This window comes from Mustela lutreola, chromosome 16 (assembly GCF_030435805.1).
Source record: "Mustela lutreola isolate mMusLut2 chromosome 16, mMusLut2.pri, whole genome shotgun sequence".
NCBI lineage: Eukaryota > Metazoa > Chordata > Mammalia > Carnivora > Mustelidae > Mustela > Mustela lutreola.
In genome coordinates, this window is record NC_081305.1 from 3878107 (window position 1) to 3894408 (window position 16302).

Sequence of the window (16302 nt, forward strand, 5' to 3'; positions counted from 1 at the left end):
AAGCCAGCCAGAGCTTCTCTTCCGAACAAAGTGACAGGCGCACACGGAGGGGAACAGAGGAGCCCTTTGCTGGCTACCAGACGGCTGCGCCAAGAAGTCCGGATTCCCACCCAGCGCAGCAGCCCTGAGCGAAGGGAGAGCTGCCGGACACTGCACACGGACCGAGATGCCCAGGGCCCCGCTGGACGGACGCATCTCTACCACTCTTGAGAGACACTTGGGATCGCTCCACGTTTTCAATACCTCAGTCATTTCCCATAGATTTTGGCCTCCGCGACTATTTCCAATACTCATTTCCAACAGCAACCTCAGGATTCCGGAGAAACCCATCCATGATACCTAAGGGAGTGTCTTCCCCCCTGAACACACGGGCTGTGCTCAGGGACATGGAAGCGAGCACCAAGGATGCTCTTCTGCCTGCTGTTCTGTTCCGGATTCCCGGGAAGAGGCATTCTCAGATCAGAGGGCCTTATTCTCGAGAAGGCACTCAGTCTGACTTTCAGAGCCGCTGACCCCGCCAGGGGTGAAGGACCAGCACGAGTTACAGAGGCCAGGGGTCTACCGGACAGGTCGGCCTTGACCTGGATCACAGTATCACAACCCAGAGCTCAACAAATTGTTCCACGATAGGGCCTTATTCTGTCTTTGGCTAGGCTCTTGCTTGTGGGGCGCTGCTGCCCCCAAAGTGAATTTGGACTCCACACACCATGTGGTCCTAAGGGCTGTACGTCACTTTAATGAGAATCTAACTGTAACTTGTAAGTCAGCCAAGCAAATCAGCTTGGAGCGACAATAGCTAAGCGGGCTAAGTGGACAGTGCTAGGACTGGGATTTGAGGAGGAGGCTCTGAACGCGGGCGGCACAAGTCTAGGATTAAGAACACCAGCTGCTGGAGGAGGAGCCTGGGGAAAAGGCTCCAACCACGTCAACTTGCTTCTTGGGGATCCCAGGACGTTACCATGAACTGTGCGCCTGGCCTGGAAGTGGGGGCACGACAGGCACGAGAGCCACCAGGGGTGGCCTGACAAGACGTGGCCTCTCGCCTCCCCATCTCTTCTACCTGGGAAGGCCTCCTTTCCACAACCCAAGACGGGCGCCTGAGCTGCTGCTGGGACACCCCAGCAGCACGATGTCCGGCCACAATCTGAGGCCGCCACTCTGGTGACGCTGACCACGCCGGGGCCAGGAACAGCACAGGGCCGCTTCCCCTCCCTCCCCTCTTCTGCTACCGGAAGATCCAAAACTCCATTTCCCCAGATCACTAGTCACTAACACTGGAGATACTCAACGAGCACAACCCGAGTCTTGGTTCACCTGGTCGTAGGGCTCACTGCAATTCTGGGGGTGTCTTCGCACCCCCTCCCCCGAACTCCAGAAACGAAGAGGCAACTGCAGTCAAAGAAACACCATGCACAGCTTCAAACCAACTTGGTAATTTTTATTGATGGGCGACAACTTCTGTACTCCTGGAGATCACTAAACTGTGTACAATTAGAGACGCAGCAATAAGAGGAGCAGACAGCAGAATTAAACTGAGCGACTTAGGGAAATATCAATCTTCATTATTTTACCCATTGTTCATTACGTGTAACAGAAGCATGAATGCAATTTGAAATCTTTAATGGCAATAGAGTTTACAATCACCCATCTACGCGGACTAACATCTGAACTCCAGACATCTGCTCTGCGATGTGCTCGGAACAGCCTCTCACCGCACGATTATTACAACGTGTTTGTCCTATTAGGAACCAGCAACTTATTTTTTGTATTTACGTTTCTTTTGAAGTAAGAACTATTTCTTCTCTGATAACTGGCTCATTTTTATCGTTTATCAAAAACTAAAGGGTGGGAAGGAAAGTGTGATGAATTAAAAAATTTATTTTTTTAAGGAAAGATAAAATTCATTTTCACAAATTTACAAGTGTTGCTGGTGCAGGATTTATTCTACTAAGCAATTAGACTGGGAATCAATGCAAGTCCCCCTTCTTACTCAGGAATCGGCATTATTTCAGAAACATGGGTTGTGTGTATTTTCTTAAATCAAGCGACTGTCTGTCTGAACGAAATGATTTGGATCCGGAAGGTGGACGCCAACGTGAACTGTTGCGCACAAGCCCCACGGTGTCTGCTTTCCATTCCAGCCCATTTCTGCGAAGGAGAAGAGTCTCTCTAGAGAGCCGCTGAAGAGAGGGAGGGCGTCAGAGGGAGTCGGCGTCTGCAAGCGGGCAGCGGGCACACGGCGCGGGCGGCTACAGCAGGTCCACGCGGCGGTAATACAGGAGGTAGGCTGTGCGCTCCGCAGTGGGCTTCACCACCTGGTACTGGCTGATCACCTTGACCGCCTGGTCGTCGATGCGCAGCCAGCCGTTGAGGCCGATCTGGAAGACGTCCGTGGTGTAGTGGCCGCCCGTCGCGCTGCTGCCGTGGTGGTAGACCACTGCAAGAGAGGCCCGCGGGCGACCCGGTGAGACAGCTGCACCCCTGCAGCCAAGGGCACCCACCAGCCCCCCCACAGAGCCACTGCATGCGATGCCCCTCTCCGAGGCAGGCAGGACACAGAGATGTCACTACACAAAGCTAGGTCACATCATCAAAACTCTGAAAAATTCTCAGAAAAAGTCACACGTGTGTATCTTAATGACATTTTAAGGATGTTTAATGCCTCACAAACAGGAGACGCCAGCTCTGTGGGGCCATCCCGCACGCCAGCTCCTCGGGTGAAGACTGCCCATCACTCCATGTCTATTGCTGAGGAGAGCACACGGGGACAGAGCGCGAAAGACCCCCCAGCCCCACCACCCACCCACCTCCAGAAACGCCACCCAGAGACCCACAACGCTCATGCCCTTCACCCAGCCACCCCACTTCCGGATGCTCTACGGAGAGCGTCCAACCTCGGACCCACGGCAACACCCACGCTAGAAGGAATGGTTAGCGGACTGCATCACGGCAGATGGATAGACGGGGCACTGGACACATAGGAACATGCTTGTGAAAAAACAGGAAACGCTGAGAACCCGGGCTTTCTGGGGCTGTCATCACGGTGAGTGACCGCACGTCTTAGGAGGGACAGCAGGGCTGTGACACGGGCTGAGCGCAGCAGCCCCACCAACATGGCACTAGTCCATGACCCTGTTCCCTTTTAAAAAAATGTTCTCATTTTTTAACAAATAATGCCAAAATAACTATAATAAATACCACTTGTTATTTACTTTAAAAAAAATATATCTGTCGGGGCGCCTGGGTGGCTCAGTGGGTTAAGCCGCTGCCTTCGGCTCAGGTCATGATCTCAGGGTCCTGGGATCGAGTCCCACATCGGGCTCTCTGCTCAGCAGGGAGCCTGCTTCCCTCTCTCTCTCTCTGCCTGCCTCTCCATCTACTTGTGATTTCTCTCTATCAAATAAATAAATAAAATCTTTAAAAAAAAAAAAAATATATATCTGTCATCTAAAGACACCAAAGGCTGCACCTTCCCTCCATGAGGAGGAGGGCGGAGGGGCCCAGGCAGCTGACAGGAGGCTAGGGGAAGGAAACCCCCAGCGCGGCCTGCAACGTAGCCAGGCAGGCTGTGTGCCACCACCGGGGCAAAAAGGACAGTCACTTGGAGAGGCACCCTACTTAGCTGGTGGGCGTGTCGCTGGGCTCTGGCGGCAGCGGCCACACCTCGGGAGGACCCAGCCCGCTCCGGGCCCATGGCTACTGCTGGCGGGAGGACAGTCCCTCTGGCAAAGCAGTCTCTGGGGCTCCGAGGACTCCCCGGCTCTGGCCCCAGCCATCCCTGTGACGAACATGGCTGGACACCCGAGGGCGGAAGACTGCAGGGCGACCAGGCAGGAAGCCGGCGGTGGTGCCGGTCACCGTGATCACACGGGCTTCAAGGGCGTAGAACAGGCTCAACACAGCTGGTCCCTTGGACCCCAAATCTGCTTTCGGGCTTTTGTCCTGGATTTTCACCTCCAAGACCTATGACTCGGACAAGACTTTATAGGAAGTGACCCTTCAGCGGGATGTAAAGGACCTGTGGTTCGGCGGATCCGCAGCTCCTTCTGGACACCTGCAGCCGCAATCCTCCAGAGCAGGCACTGCACGCGGCCGGGGTTGGGCGGTGCTGCACTCACGTGCTCTCCCAGGCCCACAGTCAGAACCGTCTTCACCAAGGGCTTCCTTCCTCACATTTTACAGAAAATGCCACCCATCGAGTCCAGTGCCCTCATGTGGGATTAGAAGCCGTGAGAGGAGGAATCAGCAACGCAAGTGACAGCCCAGCTCAGATGCTGGACCACGGCTGGCAGGCAGAGGAGGACCCAGGGCTCCTTGAGCTTGATCGCAGCCTGGCCCGGCGATGGCCTTGAGGGGAGGAGCGGCAAAGCAGCACTTCACTCCCACTGGGACCTTAGGGCCAAGCGCCCTGAGCGGGCCGGATCCCTGAGGCAGATCCCTCTCCGAGGCAGGCGGCAGGCCTCCATGACAAGGCGGAGCAAGGAGAGGGCTGGGGACACCACAGGAGCGTGTGGCCACCCTGTCAGCGGAGAAGCCATATCACGGCTTTGGGAGGGCAGACAAAGGGCAGAGCCACAAGCAGGAAGACCGGACTGGGCCAAACCCCACCCGTGTGCGACAGGGACCTGACCCGCTGATCAGGGCCCGACCCACCCTCCTAAATGCGCACGAGGGACTGGCAGCGACGGTGTGAAGCCCAGCCCGGCCACCGCCGGTCAGAGTGGAGAGTCTCTCTCAGAACTCGGGTTGCTTGTTTTATAAGACAGGGGGGCCCCCCCCACCCGTACCTCAGGACAGCTGCGAGAACAAAAGAGATACTACAAAAGGTCCCTAGGAGAAAGGTCCCATGAACGTGTGACGGTCAAGAAACGCTCCTGTCATTTTAAATTACAAACATGCTCACCAAAGCCAACACAAAAGGAGGTGTACAGAACAAAGCAGGTAGGAAATTCCAATAAAAAAGGCCAGAGAGCACCCGCGGTTGTTGCAAACGGTGACTACCAAGAGAGACATAAAGCCTCAAAGGCCCAGGAGACTCAGGCTATAAAAGAGGAAGGAAGGCAGACAAAGGACGCCAGGTGCCTCAGGAAGCAGAGGGCCCGGAGATAAGAAGGGTCAGGGCCCCCAGTTCTGGGGTTGAGTATGCCATTGCCCTCCAAGAGGGCTCTGAGCTGGAGTGTGGCAGCCCAGGCGCCCGGCTGAGCCAGTGCAATGAAGACCATGCAGCAGACCGTCCGTGTGGGCCCCTCTCTCCTAACCTGACCAGGCCACTCCGAGGTGCTGACCCACGCAGAGGTAGCGCCTCCACGGGTAGCACCCCGCCACACAGGTACCGCGACCACAGCAGCCAAGGTTGCAGCCTTAAACTGCCAGGCCAGCGGCCTCACGCCTGCCCCTCTGACTCAAAGACAGAAAAGATGCTAAATAAGGACCGGATTCAGCTTAGAGCCAAAAGGATATTCGGTCAAATTTCAAGCACCGGATGTCAGGACAAACACACAATTTCATCAAAAGACGTCCTGACTTAGCAAGTCTACGGGGAAACCAGCGGAGGAGTTTAGTGTCTGCGTGAGGCTGTCTTGGAGCAAACTGTGCCTGGGCACAGACCCTTCTATCACTGCTTCAGTAAGGAAATAATAGACAAATTTACTTACCTGCAAATAGCCTATAGGTTCTGTGGCATTTAAAATTCTTATTTTTAACCCCTGGAGAAAGCAGTTCTGAAAAACAAAATATCAACAGCTCCAGTCTATAAAAGCACTTCAGGAAAGGCTCGGAGTAATGGAAGCCAAGAGGTGACAATGGTCCCCACTCGCATGCACCCACCCCACACAGCAGGGAAACAAAACCCACAGCCTCCCTCGGCGCGCAGGCCCTGCCCGCAGGGGGCTGCCAGGCGGCACAGCAACGCCCCCCGCCAGCAAGCAGCTGAGCGGCACGAGAATATCCTGAGCCCACCGAGCTCATGCCAGAAGCCCGACAAGCAGATACCCTGAACACTGGAAAAGAAGCCAGCTGCCCGCTCAGAAACAAAACAAAACAGCTCCAGGAAACCTAAGAACTGGGATGTTTCACACATGAGACCACAGAACTTCCACTGTGTGAGTCAGACGGTCTCTCCAAAGAGGCACTGGTCCCCAGCTGGGCAGGCGTCACAGCCCTGCGTCCGGGCCCCAGGGCCCCCTACTGGGGCAGCACGCCTGCAGATGGGCCCCGCACGGTCCTTACCAGCCGGCCCCTCCCATCCCCCACCCACGACCCACACCAGAGCCTCTGGGTCCTGCCTTAGCTGACTCCTTTCTAGAAGGCATTTAAGGTGGCAGCTGCAGTAAGAGCACAGGCAGCCAGCAAAGGTCTGTAAACAAAGCCTGTGGCAGTGCAGGCGGTTTATCTGGGCAGGAGGGAAGAGGCAAGAGTATGGGGCACAGGATACCCGGCAGGGCTCAGTGTGTGCGCCTCACGCGACAGCACCGGCGACCTGGTATGTGACCCGGTATGTGATTCTCGGCTGGTATTTCTTCCCCTTTCTGGTTCTCAAACGGAATCAGGAAAACGTGCCGCCTTTGAACAAAGCAGTTCCGAGGTGAAGGTGGGAGGGGGGACCCCGAGCCGGCTCAGGAGTCAGCCCGTCAGCTGCAGACCGGCTGCAGAAACGCAGCGTCCCTGCCTGGGGCTCTAGGCTAGGCCAGCTACCCCCAGTCTGGGAGGCCCCAGGCCCAGGAAGGAGTGGAGTGTGGCCATGCTACGTGGTGGGGAAGGCGACAGTTGCATTCCTCTGCAGAACCCAGCGATGACATCCCACGACCGCTTTTCTGTCTTGCACACTCCCTGATGATCTGACACTGCCTCCAGCTTGTTCTCAGTCAAGGCAGGACGGCACAGTACCTTCTTCACAAACCCCGAAGCTCAAGGACAGCTCCCCTTCAAGCTGCGCTTTCACCAGAACACCCTGAACTTGGTGCTTTGGTCAAAATGCATCAAGGCTGCTGAGCCCCGGTTACCTGACAGAGACTCGTGGCCAAAAGAAGCCACAAACCTGACCCAGTGTCATTGCAACCAGAGGTCGGAGGAATCCCCAGGGGCCTATGGACAACCCTGTCTCACTTCACTGAAAAAGCCCCTTTCACCAGGCTGGGCTGGGCAGTTGTTAACACTTAGTGTAAAGAAAACGATTTTGTACCACTAACCCATAAAACTTTCTAGAAAAACAATGCTCATTTTGACGGACAGAATCTCTATTCTTCTGATCTAGTAAGAGTATATGGTTTCTTCATCTTTGCCTTTATTTTTCAAGAGCTTCTTTGGTGCCAGTTATAAGACAAAAATCTGTGGTAAGCCGAGAAACTGAAAACCAGAAAGTCACGAGAACTTCCTTGTTCTCAGAAGTAGACCGAAATGCCAAGCATCGAGCTCACGGACTCCCCGACAGGTGTCACCACGAACCCTCCTGCCTTCCGTGTTTGTTACCTTTACTGATCTCCAAGTCCACAGGGTAGTCAATGTTCTTGACGAGCTTCTGGCATCCCCCCGTCTTCTCGTAAACAAACCGCTTGAGATGCAGCACCAGAACAGGAGGGAGCTTCTCCAGAGTCACTCTCCGACTTATCTCCACCTGAGGCACAAAGCAGAGCAGGACCCCGCGCCTTACTTCATGCAGCAGCAGACGCACGTCCATCACACAAGGATCCCCCCCCCCACCAAGAGCCCGTGGCCTGGGGGTCCAGGACAGCACCGCTCGGCCGTTGCTGGGTGGAGGGAGCTTCTCAACATCTAACACTCGGCTAAGAGGCCTTCTGAGAGCTGATATTCCTCGTACAGAAAGGCCACCATCCTGTGAACACAACCGCAGAAGACCCCATGGCTTCGAGAGTCCACGTGTGAACTCCCCCCTCAGAAGCCCTGCTCTGTGACGGTCACGACGCACAGGCACAGAAACTGAAAAGCAAACGTTGCAGCAGAACTCTGCATTATGTATGCACTAACACGCTTTCTAGCAAGTCCCACACCAGTCATCAAAGTGAGGCCAGGGTGTTTCCCAATACCCCAAAAGCCATCTATTCTAACCATTAATTTTACAAGTGCCAGTTTTATCAATTTATATGCTCCTTACATGCTTTTGCAGGTCTAGCAAATGCTGCTTTTCATTAAAATGCGTCCTCACGAGCCATTCTTATTCCTCTTATTTATTGTTTTTTGTACCTATAAACCCTTTGATGCTTCCTGTGTTTACATGAAGAACACTTCTGGCAGAAATTTGTTTGCATCACGATCCAAAAGATAAAAACATAGATGAGAAACCAAGGAAGTGCTCAGAAAACCACATTCGTATCCGGGTGGCCGTGTCTGAATGGGCACCTGGCTTCCCACCCAGACTCCGATCCCTGCTGTGGGACCACCCAATGTGCCTCCAGAGTGCCAACGTGTGTCTGCATCCTGGTGTCTCCACACCCAACAAAACATGTGAATGATGGACAAGTGTGGCTACAGCTCAACAGTCAGAAACCGGGGTTCTGCCGAGTGGACTCCAGCTTCCTTATCTGTGAACCGAAGAGTTGGGACAAAAGTGTCTCCGGGATGCTTGTAAGTGCTGGTGACCCAGGATTAGAACCTCTAGCTTTCAGGCAATTCATTAAGTAACTAATCTGAAATTTTTGCCTATGTTTTGGGTTTTCAGACAAACTGAGACAAACTTTTCTTCACCCAAGAAAACCAGATATTTTCTATACAGCAAGTAGTTTATATAACCATAGTTTCCCATCGACCTTCATCATGTGCTCCCACAGCAAAAAACCTTGTGACCTTAAAATATAAAATACTAAAGTTTAAAGAAATCACATTCCAGAACATGTGATACTTGCTCTCTCCAAATATCCCCACCCCATAGGAACTGTCTGAAATCTTCCTTTCTCAACCATTTGCTGTCTGGGTGTTCTTGCTCTGGTCTGGTAACACACCACCACCGAAGAGCTGCGACTGAGCGGTTCCATTTCCTTCCTCACGGCTCTCCGGAATGCCTCTTCTGCCTGCATCTGCCATCTAGAACAAGCCCCGTTCCCTCCCGCCCCCCCCCCCCCATCTCGTCTGCACCCTCCGCAAGCCCACAGCTAACTGGAGCAGGAGCAAGAGAGGAAAAGCACCGGCGAGGGGGCTTTCCTGGCAGCCCGGGGAAAGGCAGGAAACCGCCAGCGGGATGAGCGCCCACCAACCTCCACGGGTAGCCAGAGGACAGCCAGCAAGAAGAGAGCCACGGGGACAGTGACGCCACCTCCGCAGCCGCAGCTGCCACAGAATGAGCCAAGCGCGCAACTCAGCCACACCAACCAACCTCCCCGAAAACAAATACCCACTTTCTCATTAAGTTCCACCGCCAGACTCCGCTTATTCACTTAAGACAAGTGCCAAGATTCTGTCTCTCGCTCCTACCACTTGTATTTTTTAAATAAAATCACCCGTGGGAAGAAGCAAGTCAGAAAACGTGGTGGAGGGTTAGGCCTAACTCTGTGTGGATCCCCAAGAGCATGGGTTCGTCAGTCTAAGCAGGAGGCCCCAGATGACCGCAGGTCTCCAGCCCGCCTCCGCTCGGCTCCCCAGCGCGGGCTGCCCGGCCCGGGAGGCCCAGCAAGCTCGGCGAGGTGCTGGCAGCGTCTACTCTTCCTGCCCCTTCGGCCGCCAGAGTCTGCTCACAGCAGGCTCCCCAGGGACGCGAGGGACTGTGCAGGTGAGCGCTGCCCCCAGCTAGCCTGTGGTCCCCTCCCCCGTATGTTTTTCCACATTCACAGGCATCGCCTCAGCAAAGGAGAAGACCCCCTCGACCGCCACGTGGACAACAGGCGGCAGCTGTACATTTGGACCCCAGGAACCAGTAAGCTCTCTGAGACCAGAATATTCTCGCCCTCTCCTGCCTTGGCCAACAAGTACACCCCACGAAGCTATCTGCTTCCCTTGACGCCTGAAAACTAAAGGACTCGGGCTTCTGTCCTTTTCAGATCAAATGAAAGACTAACAGACAAGAAAAGAGCTACTTTCTATTTGTCGATGTCCCTGAAGACCTACAAGCAAATGAAAAATAGACAGGTTTGGAGTCTCCTTCCTCCCCTAACTGATCTTGTGGACTGCTCTCCGGCGTCAGGGATGTAAAGAAGCTGTGCGGCCTCTGTGAGAGGTGGTACTGATTTTTACCCCATCGTAATTCGACGATCAGAAAATTAAAAGTAGCTCAAGACAAACAATCCAAGCGGCCACTACCTTGGGATACATGGTTTCGAGGTAAAGGAGGCTGCCGGGAGCATCTGCCTTGACCATTTCATTCCAAAAATGTGGAAACTTCCAATCCAAACCAGTTAAGCACCAGGGTTAAGAGGCGGAATGCAAAGGCACTTCTCTGCCCTCCCACTTCTGGACTCTTTCCACCGCACCAGGGAGCCTCAGCACAACATTCGAGATCAACTAGGAGTATACCTCTTGTTTGGTTTTTGTGGTATAACCCTGGACAGACTCTCTTGCCACCAAGCTCTCCAACGCATCCTGGACCGTCCGGATCCTGTCAGACTGGATGTCCAGCTGCAGGGTGAAGAAAGGCTGCAAAGTGGCCGACTCCTTTGAGCTCTGCTGGTAAACCACAGACCTGAGAGGCAGAGACAGAAACAGAAGACTGTAAGTGTCACCGCTCTGCCCTGCTCTCCGGTAAGGCAAGCCAGCAGGAGAAGACACGTTAACTGAAAACGAAATCGCTCAGTGTCATCTTTAGAAGACCAGAGAGAACAGAAAAGCCAAAAATTTACTGAATTTGGAAATAATCCTGCTGAACACCACCTCCTGATTGTTTCCAGCTGCCACCCGCAGGGTGACCATTGTCCCCGCACAAGCAGGCGGGAAGAAAACACGCTCATCTTCCGAATTCCTGCCCGTCCACTCCACACTTTACTGAACGCACCAGCCAGAAAATGCGCCTCTCCTGCCGGGGCCTCAAAATGCTCACACTCTCTGTTTTCTCATCGTATCATCGCCCGTTCCAATAAAATAGAGGAAACCCCAATGCAAACAGAATATTTTTAATGGCGTTTCCCCCCTACAAGGAGAGGAGTGAACACTCCAGGAAACAAGGCTACCCCCCAACCTCAAGAAGAAGGCTGCCAATTCAACTTTGTTTTCTTAGCTGGTTTTTTTCATTTTTCTTTTTCTAAGTTTTCTGAGTACAACTTATGCTCGGCCCATCTCTCAGCCCTGGCAAGTTACATTCCAGGAGCGCAACAAGGAATTCCATTTCTGCAGTCTGAGTGACCTAGTTCACGGACGGGATCAAACGGGCGTGTGTGGGTACTGAGGCTTTAGGGGGCAGATTCCGTGAAGAGCCGGCTAAAGGGCCCCCGTGCCCGTGCCACACTGCTGAAGAGCGGCGCAAGAGCGGCGCTGGGACACACCTCAACGCCCCCTCCCTTCCAGGGTGCCACTGGGGAGCAGCGGCCCCCTCCCGGCTCCGAGAGTGGCGGGAGGTAAAAACTGGTGGAGGGGGGGGCGCCTGGGTGGCTCAGTCGTTAAGCGTCTGCCTTCGGCTCGGGTCATGATCCCAGGGTCCTGGAACTGAGCCCTGTACTGGGCTCTCTGCTCTGCGGGGGGCCTGCTTCTCCCTCTCCCACTCCCCCTGCTTGTGTTCCCTCTCTCACTGTCGCTGTCAAATAAATAAATAAAATTTTTTTTAAAAACCCAAACTGGTGGAGTAATCAAGAGGCGGCCCTCCTAACTCCAATGGCTTAGACTTTTACTGATGTGGCCTGAGGGGAAAGGTGAGGAAAGGAGCTGGTTTTTCAGAGGGCCGTGAACACACACCCAAAGACGGTGAAATTAAAACAAAACAAAACAAAACAGACCTCCACCGTCCAGCTGTCTGAACAAGGAAGCACACTTCATGGGACTAACTACTACTTCACACAGGAAAGAAGTATCCTAACTTATAAAAAATAATTCCTATCTTCATTGTTTCTCAAAAATGTCAACAACCAATTTCAACATAAAAAGACCACCCCGAGGCCAGAGGCCTGGCAGAGCCATGCAGGCCAAGCTAGAAATTTCTACAAAGTGGACTCTGGTTTTTCCCACCAGTTATTCTCAAACAAGTGTGGGCTCTTTGGGAATGCTGGCCTCAGTGGCCTCAGAGTTTTGATGCTCTCCCTCTGCGCAGACCTGGTGCCGCCGTCCTCCCCACCGGGCTGTTCCCTCACCCTCTCTCCCATCCCTAAGGGACCGGCCCAAGAACGCCAGCGTGAGAGAGCTCCCCGCGAGCTAAGGACACAGCCAGCCTGCCCTCACTGCTGTCGCCTGACTTGTATCCCTGCTTCCCCTCCCCAAATGGTCCAGGCCAAGGAATCACATCCTGCAAAAACAAGTTACAGCGGCAGCAGTGAGAGGCTGGGCGTTTCCCCAGAGCACCCCTGACCGCAAGAGGCTCATGTGGGGAGACTCCAGAACACAAAGGGGTCGGCAGGCAGTAGCCACAGAGAAGCGCTCAGAAATGACTCGTTCGGGGGGACCGGCTTCGGAATCCCGCCCGACACTGCAGCGCTGACAGGCTTGAGAAGAAGCTCACGGACATGCTGAGGTTTTACCAGCCTGCTGGAAGTTTCCATGCCTTGGGAAGGGCGTTACTTCTTTTGGATACAGAGCATTTGGGATAAGCCAAGGCTGAGTCTCACTAAAAAACCGCCCTTGTGGGATATAACATGAGGCCTTTCGAGAGGAAATCCCACTCTGACGAGGCCCTTTGGGACTCTGGATGACTAACCTCCTTGGAGACGGCCCCCATGCTCGTGAGTCCCACATCACAGTGGTCCTGAACGGCTCTAACGCGATCAAATGGAAGCCGTCTAGAAGGACGTCATGAAAGAGCAGCGAGCGGCTGGCTGACGGGAACTGGGGCAGGAGGGGGGCCCAGGCACTTCCAGGAGGCCCCAGGTGCCCAGAGTGTCTCCTTCACCTTTCTAGCTCACTTGGTTCAGGCGCCTGATACTCTCCAGCAGACACAAGAATGTCTTCTCTTAACGAAACATGTGTTTCCATTAGCAAGTCCTGCTCGTTCTACCTAGCGGAGTGCAGCTCGCTCAGGGCGAGCGGTGCTCGGGGAGCGGGGGGGGGTTGTCAGGAGTCAGGGCGGCCGCCGGGCCCAGGGACCGGCGCCCTGTGCCGAACCGCCGTGTGGGACGAGAGCAGGGAAGCACAGGGAAGTCTGGGAACAGAGCGGGCACAGGGGCATAAAGGCAAGCCATCGAGTCCAGACTTTCTTGGACACGTCTTATCGCAGCAAAACCCTGGAAAAGGCAAGCAGGCAAGCACTAAAGTATTCCATAAAAGCATAATAAACCTGATGTGTCCCCCAAAAATGCCAGTGATTGGGGTCTGCACAAACTCCGCCTGGCGAGTGACTGAAGTCTTATTTCTGGGGCCCACTTGCTCCCACTCGTCCTCACTCCCTTCGCCGGGCTCTTCCTGCTCGTCTTCATTCACTGAGTGGCTTTTGGGTCCGTTGGAAACAGGGAGTTCTGAAAAGGAGACAGTCTGCTTAAGCTACCACTAGCAACAGTAACAGCAAAAACGTTTTTAAAGAAAGGTCCTACAGAAGCTGCCCGCACAGAGTTAGCTTTAAAAGTGAAGTCAGGGTGTGTTCGACATTAAGAATAAATACAACGTGTCCGCCCGCCGGACCCCTGTGTGCAGGAACCGCCAAGGACAGCGCACCTGAGAAATCCGAGGGCGGACTGGAAAGTGGGCATTCCTGGGTCACTGCGGCCAGTCCTCCTAGCTCGGGAAGGGGCTCTGGTCACACGGAGAGCACCCTCCTCCCGCAAGAACCGTGCTCTGGCATTTAGGGGCGAACTACGCTGGTATCCGCAACCCAATGTGTGTCACTCAGGGCGCCACGTGCAGTGCGTGGGGCAGACAGGAAGGACGCATGACAGCACGTCAGCAGGGCCAGGGCCAGCGCCTCGACAGTGTTCACCAACTCCTCTCCCAGCTCTTCTGAAGGTGTCATAACTTTCCTCAGTAAAGAGTTGAAGGGAAAAAAGCAGAGCTTCTGGATATATTTTAATTTATCCAAATAGAACAATCTCAATGGTCTTATAAGCAACGTAAAGACCATCAGACTCGCCCTAGTGATAAAGGGACACCCAAGGGTCACAGACATGGGGAGGAACAAAGTACCACTTGGGCAGGTGACAAGCGTTCAAGGGGAATTCTTAAGGAAAGGTCCTCACAGGTTTGTGGCAAACAGACCATGACCTACTTTCGTTATTTGGTGACAGGAGTTTCTTGAGGTTCAGCATTTCCTCATGAAGTCCATTTAGAATGAAGCCTAAGTACTCCTCAGCATCTTCTTGTCGACCCTGAAAAGGCCAGATGTGAGCACATTAATTTTAACCGGTCCCCACACAAGGACTGCAGGGATCGTTATACATGCACAGGTCTCCTCGGAACTTTCCAACAAGACTGAATGCGAAGCGGAGCTCCGCTTCGGACCACTGAACAGGCAGGCGGAGACGAACGGGGGGTGGGGGTGGGGGATCAAACCCATCCTTCTGAGTACAGAATGAGCAGGAATTTTATCTTTTCGTATTTCTGAAATTTTCTACAATAAATATGTGCTGCCTTTATGACAAAAAACAGTCACTTAACAGTTGCTCTTTTGCTGACATGAAACAGAAGACCAGGAACAGAGGTCCAGGGCCTAACAGTCACACCGGGGGTTGTGGAGAACAGCCCTGTGTGTCTCCTTCTATTTTTGATGATGGGCAACTATAGGGGAAAGGACCCAAATTATAGGTGAAAAGCGCTACTGAGACAAAGATTTAGCTAACGGCTGTACACACACACCCCAGCAGAATCTTTCAGAGATGAGTCACACAGCAGTCACGGACTCGTCTTACGATCTCAGGATTAGTTCCCATTTCACTCTTTGGAGAATAACCACATGTTCCAAGATTTTCAAAGTCCTCCTGCCGCCTCCAGGCGCATCTGTCTGCTCCACACAGAGCTGTAGCTCTCGACGAGAGCAGCTCTTAGGAGTGGAGGGCGCTCTGCGTGTGGGAAAGGGCAGACACTGGCTCGCTCAAGATGCAGAAAGAGCAGACACAGCAGGCTCGAGGCAGCTGTTCGTGGAGAGGTCCGCTTGCTAGGATGGTCTTTGGTTGGCATCTGGGTACCTGGATCTGGGGGGGGAGGGGTCCCCCCTCATTTCAAGAAATGAAAAAGAGACTGTGCCGAAATCGCACAGTGTGGTTTAGGGGCGCACACCTGCTTCCCCTCTGCGAATCTGGAATTCCAGACCAGTCCTTGGTAAAGCCTCGGAGCACTGAGTCTCCGATGCGCTTCCATAGCAGACATTTTCTACGTGCTGTCACACGCTGATGCTGAGAAATTAAGTGCGTTCTCCTGACACACCACGAGAGGAGTCTCAAGGTCTCTCGCGGACGTCTGATGTCACTTTTGTGTCCCTGCACTGGACTAAACCCTGTGAGTTACAGCTTCTGAGTCCTATGAGTGCTTCCATCCCATCACCGACCTGGGGGTGGTGTGGCGGAGCCGACAGAACAGAGCCAGTATTCATGTAACACTGAAAGACACCTCTGTCCGCCAGCAGAACTTCCGAGCAGGGTGCCCCCTGAGATGCGCTGCTTCCCCTCTACCTCCGCCCGAGTGGACGGCCGCCCTCTGGCTTCCAGAGCACCGGTGTGCACATTCATCTTAGTACTTCTCTTGCTAGCTTATTTTCTTGGATCTAATTCCCCTATTGGACGGTCAGCTGTTTGAAGGGCACAGTCTAATCCATTTCTGCATTCCCACCATTCTGTACATTTCTACCTGAAAGTGTAAATTCCGAGCTGACAGCTACGAGAGGAGCAGTAAAGTGTCCCCGGTGGGATCCAGCTACCCTGTCCTGGCCAGTCACCCTTCTCCAGAATAAGAAGCTTCATATTGCTTTACTCAGCTTTAGTGGAATTATTCAGATGATTTTTCTTTCTAAATAATTTCCCTAAGCATCACTTCAAATGCTTATAATGACCCACATCAAACTCTACTCAAGACCTCCTCGGCCCCTGGTCCCATTGCTTCAGGAGCAAAGCGCATGATTAAACATCTCGACAGGAGACAAGGAACTGCTAAAAACACGTGAGGATGTTTTCAGCTCTGCTGAAGGCCGCCGTCATTCCAGGCCCCATCACCAAGCTCCGTGTAAGAGGCAGAGCAGCGTTCAAGGAGCGGACTGTGATACCAGGCCCTGCACGCAGGAGCTGTGTGACCTCGGACAAGGAT

At 53.6% G+C, this 16302-nt stretch overlaps 1 protein-coding gene across 1 annotated transcript in view; it reads right to left on the bottom strand.

Moving 5' to 3' along the window:
* Positions 1-1417: 1417 nt before the first annotated feature.
* Positions 1418-16302, bottom strand: part of USP10 (ubiquitin specific peptidase 10) — a 71361-nt gene continuing 56476 nt past the window's right edge. Inside the window, exons 9-14 of the mRNA XM_059153347.1 lie at positions 14276-14375; positions 13355-13532; positions 10459-10624; positions 7468-7612; positions 5655-5720; positions 1418-2437 (exon numbers count right to left, since the gene is read on the bottom strand). Of these exons, the coding sequence (XP_059009330.1) occupies positions 2250-2437; positions 5655-5720; positions 7468-7612; positions 10459-10624; positions 13355-13532; positions 14276-14375 (843 nt within the window). The 3' untranslated portion in view covers positions 1418-2249. The remainder of the gene's footprint in view (positions 2438-5654; positions 5721-7467; positions 7613-10458; positions 10625-13354; positions 13533-14275; positions 14376-16302) is intronic.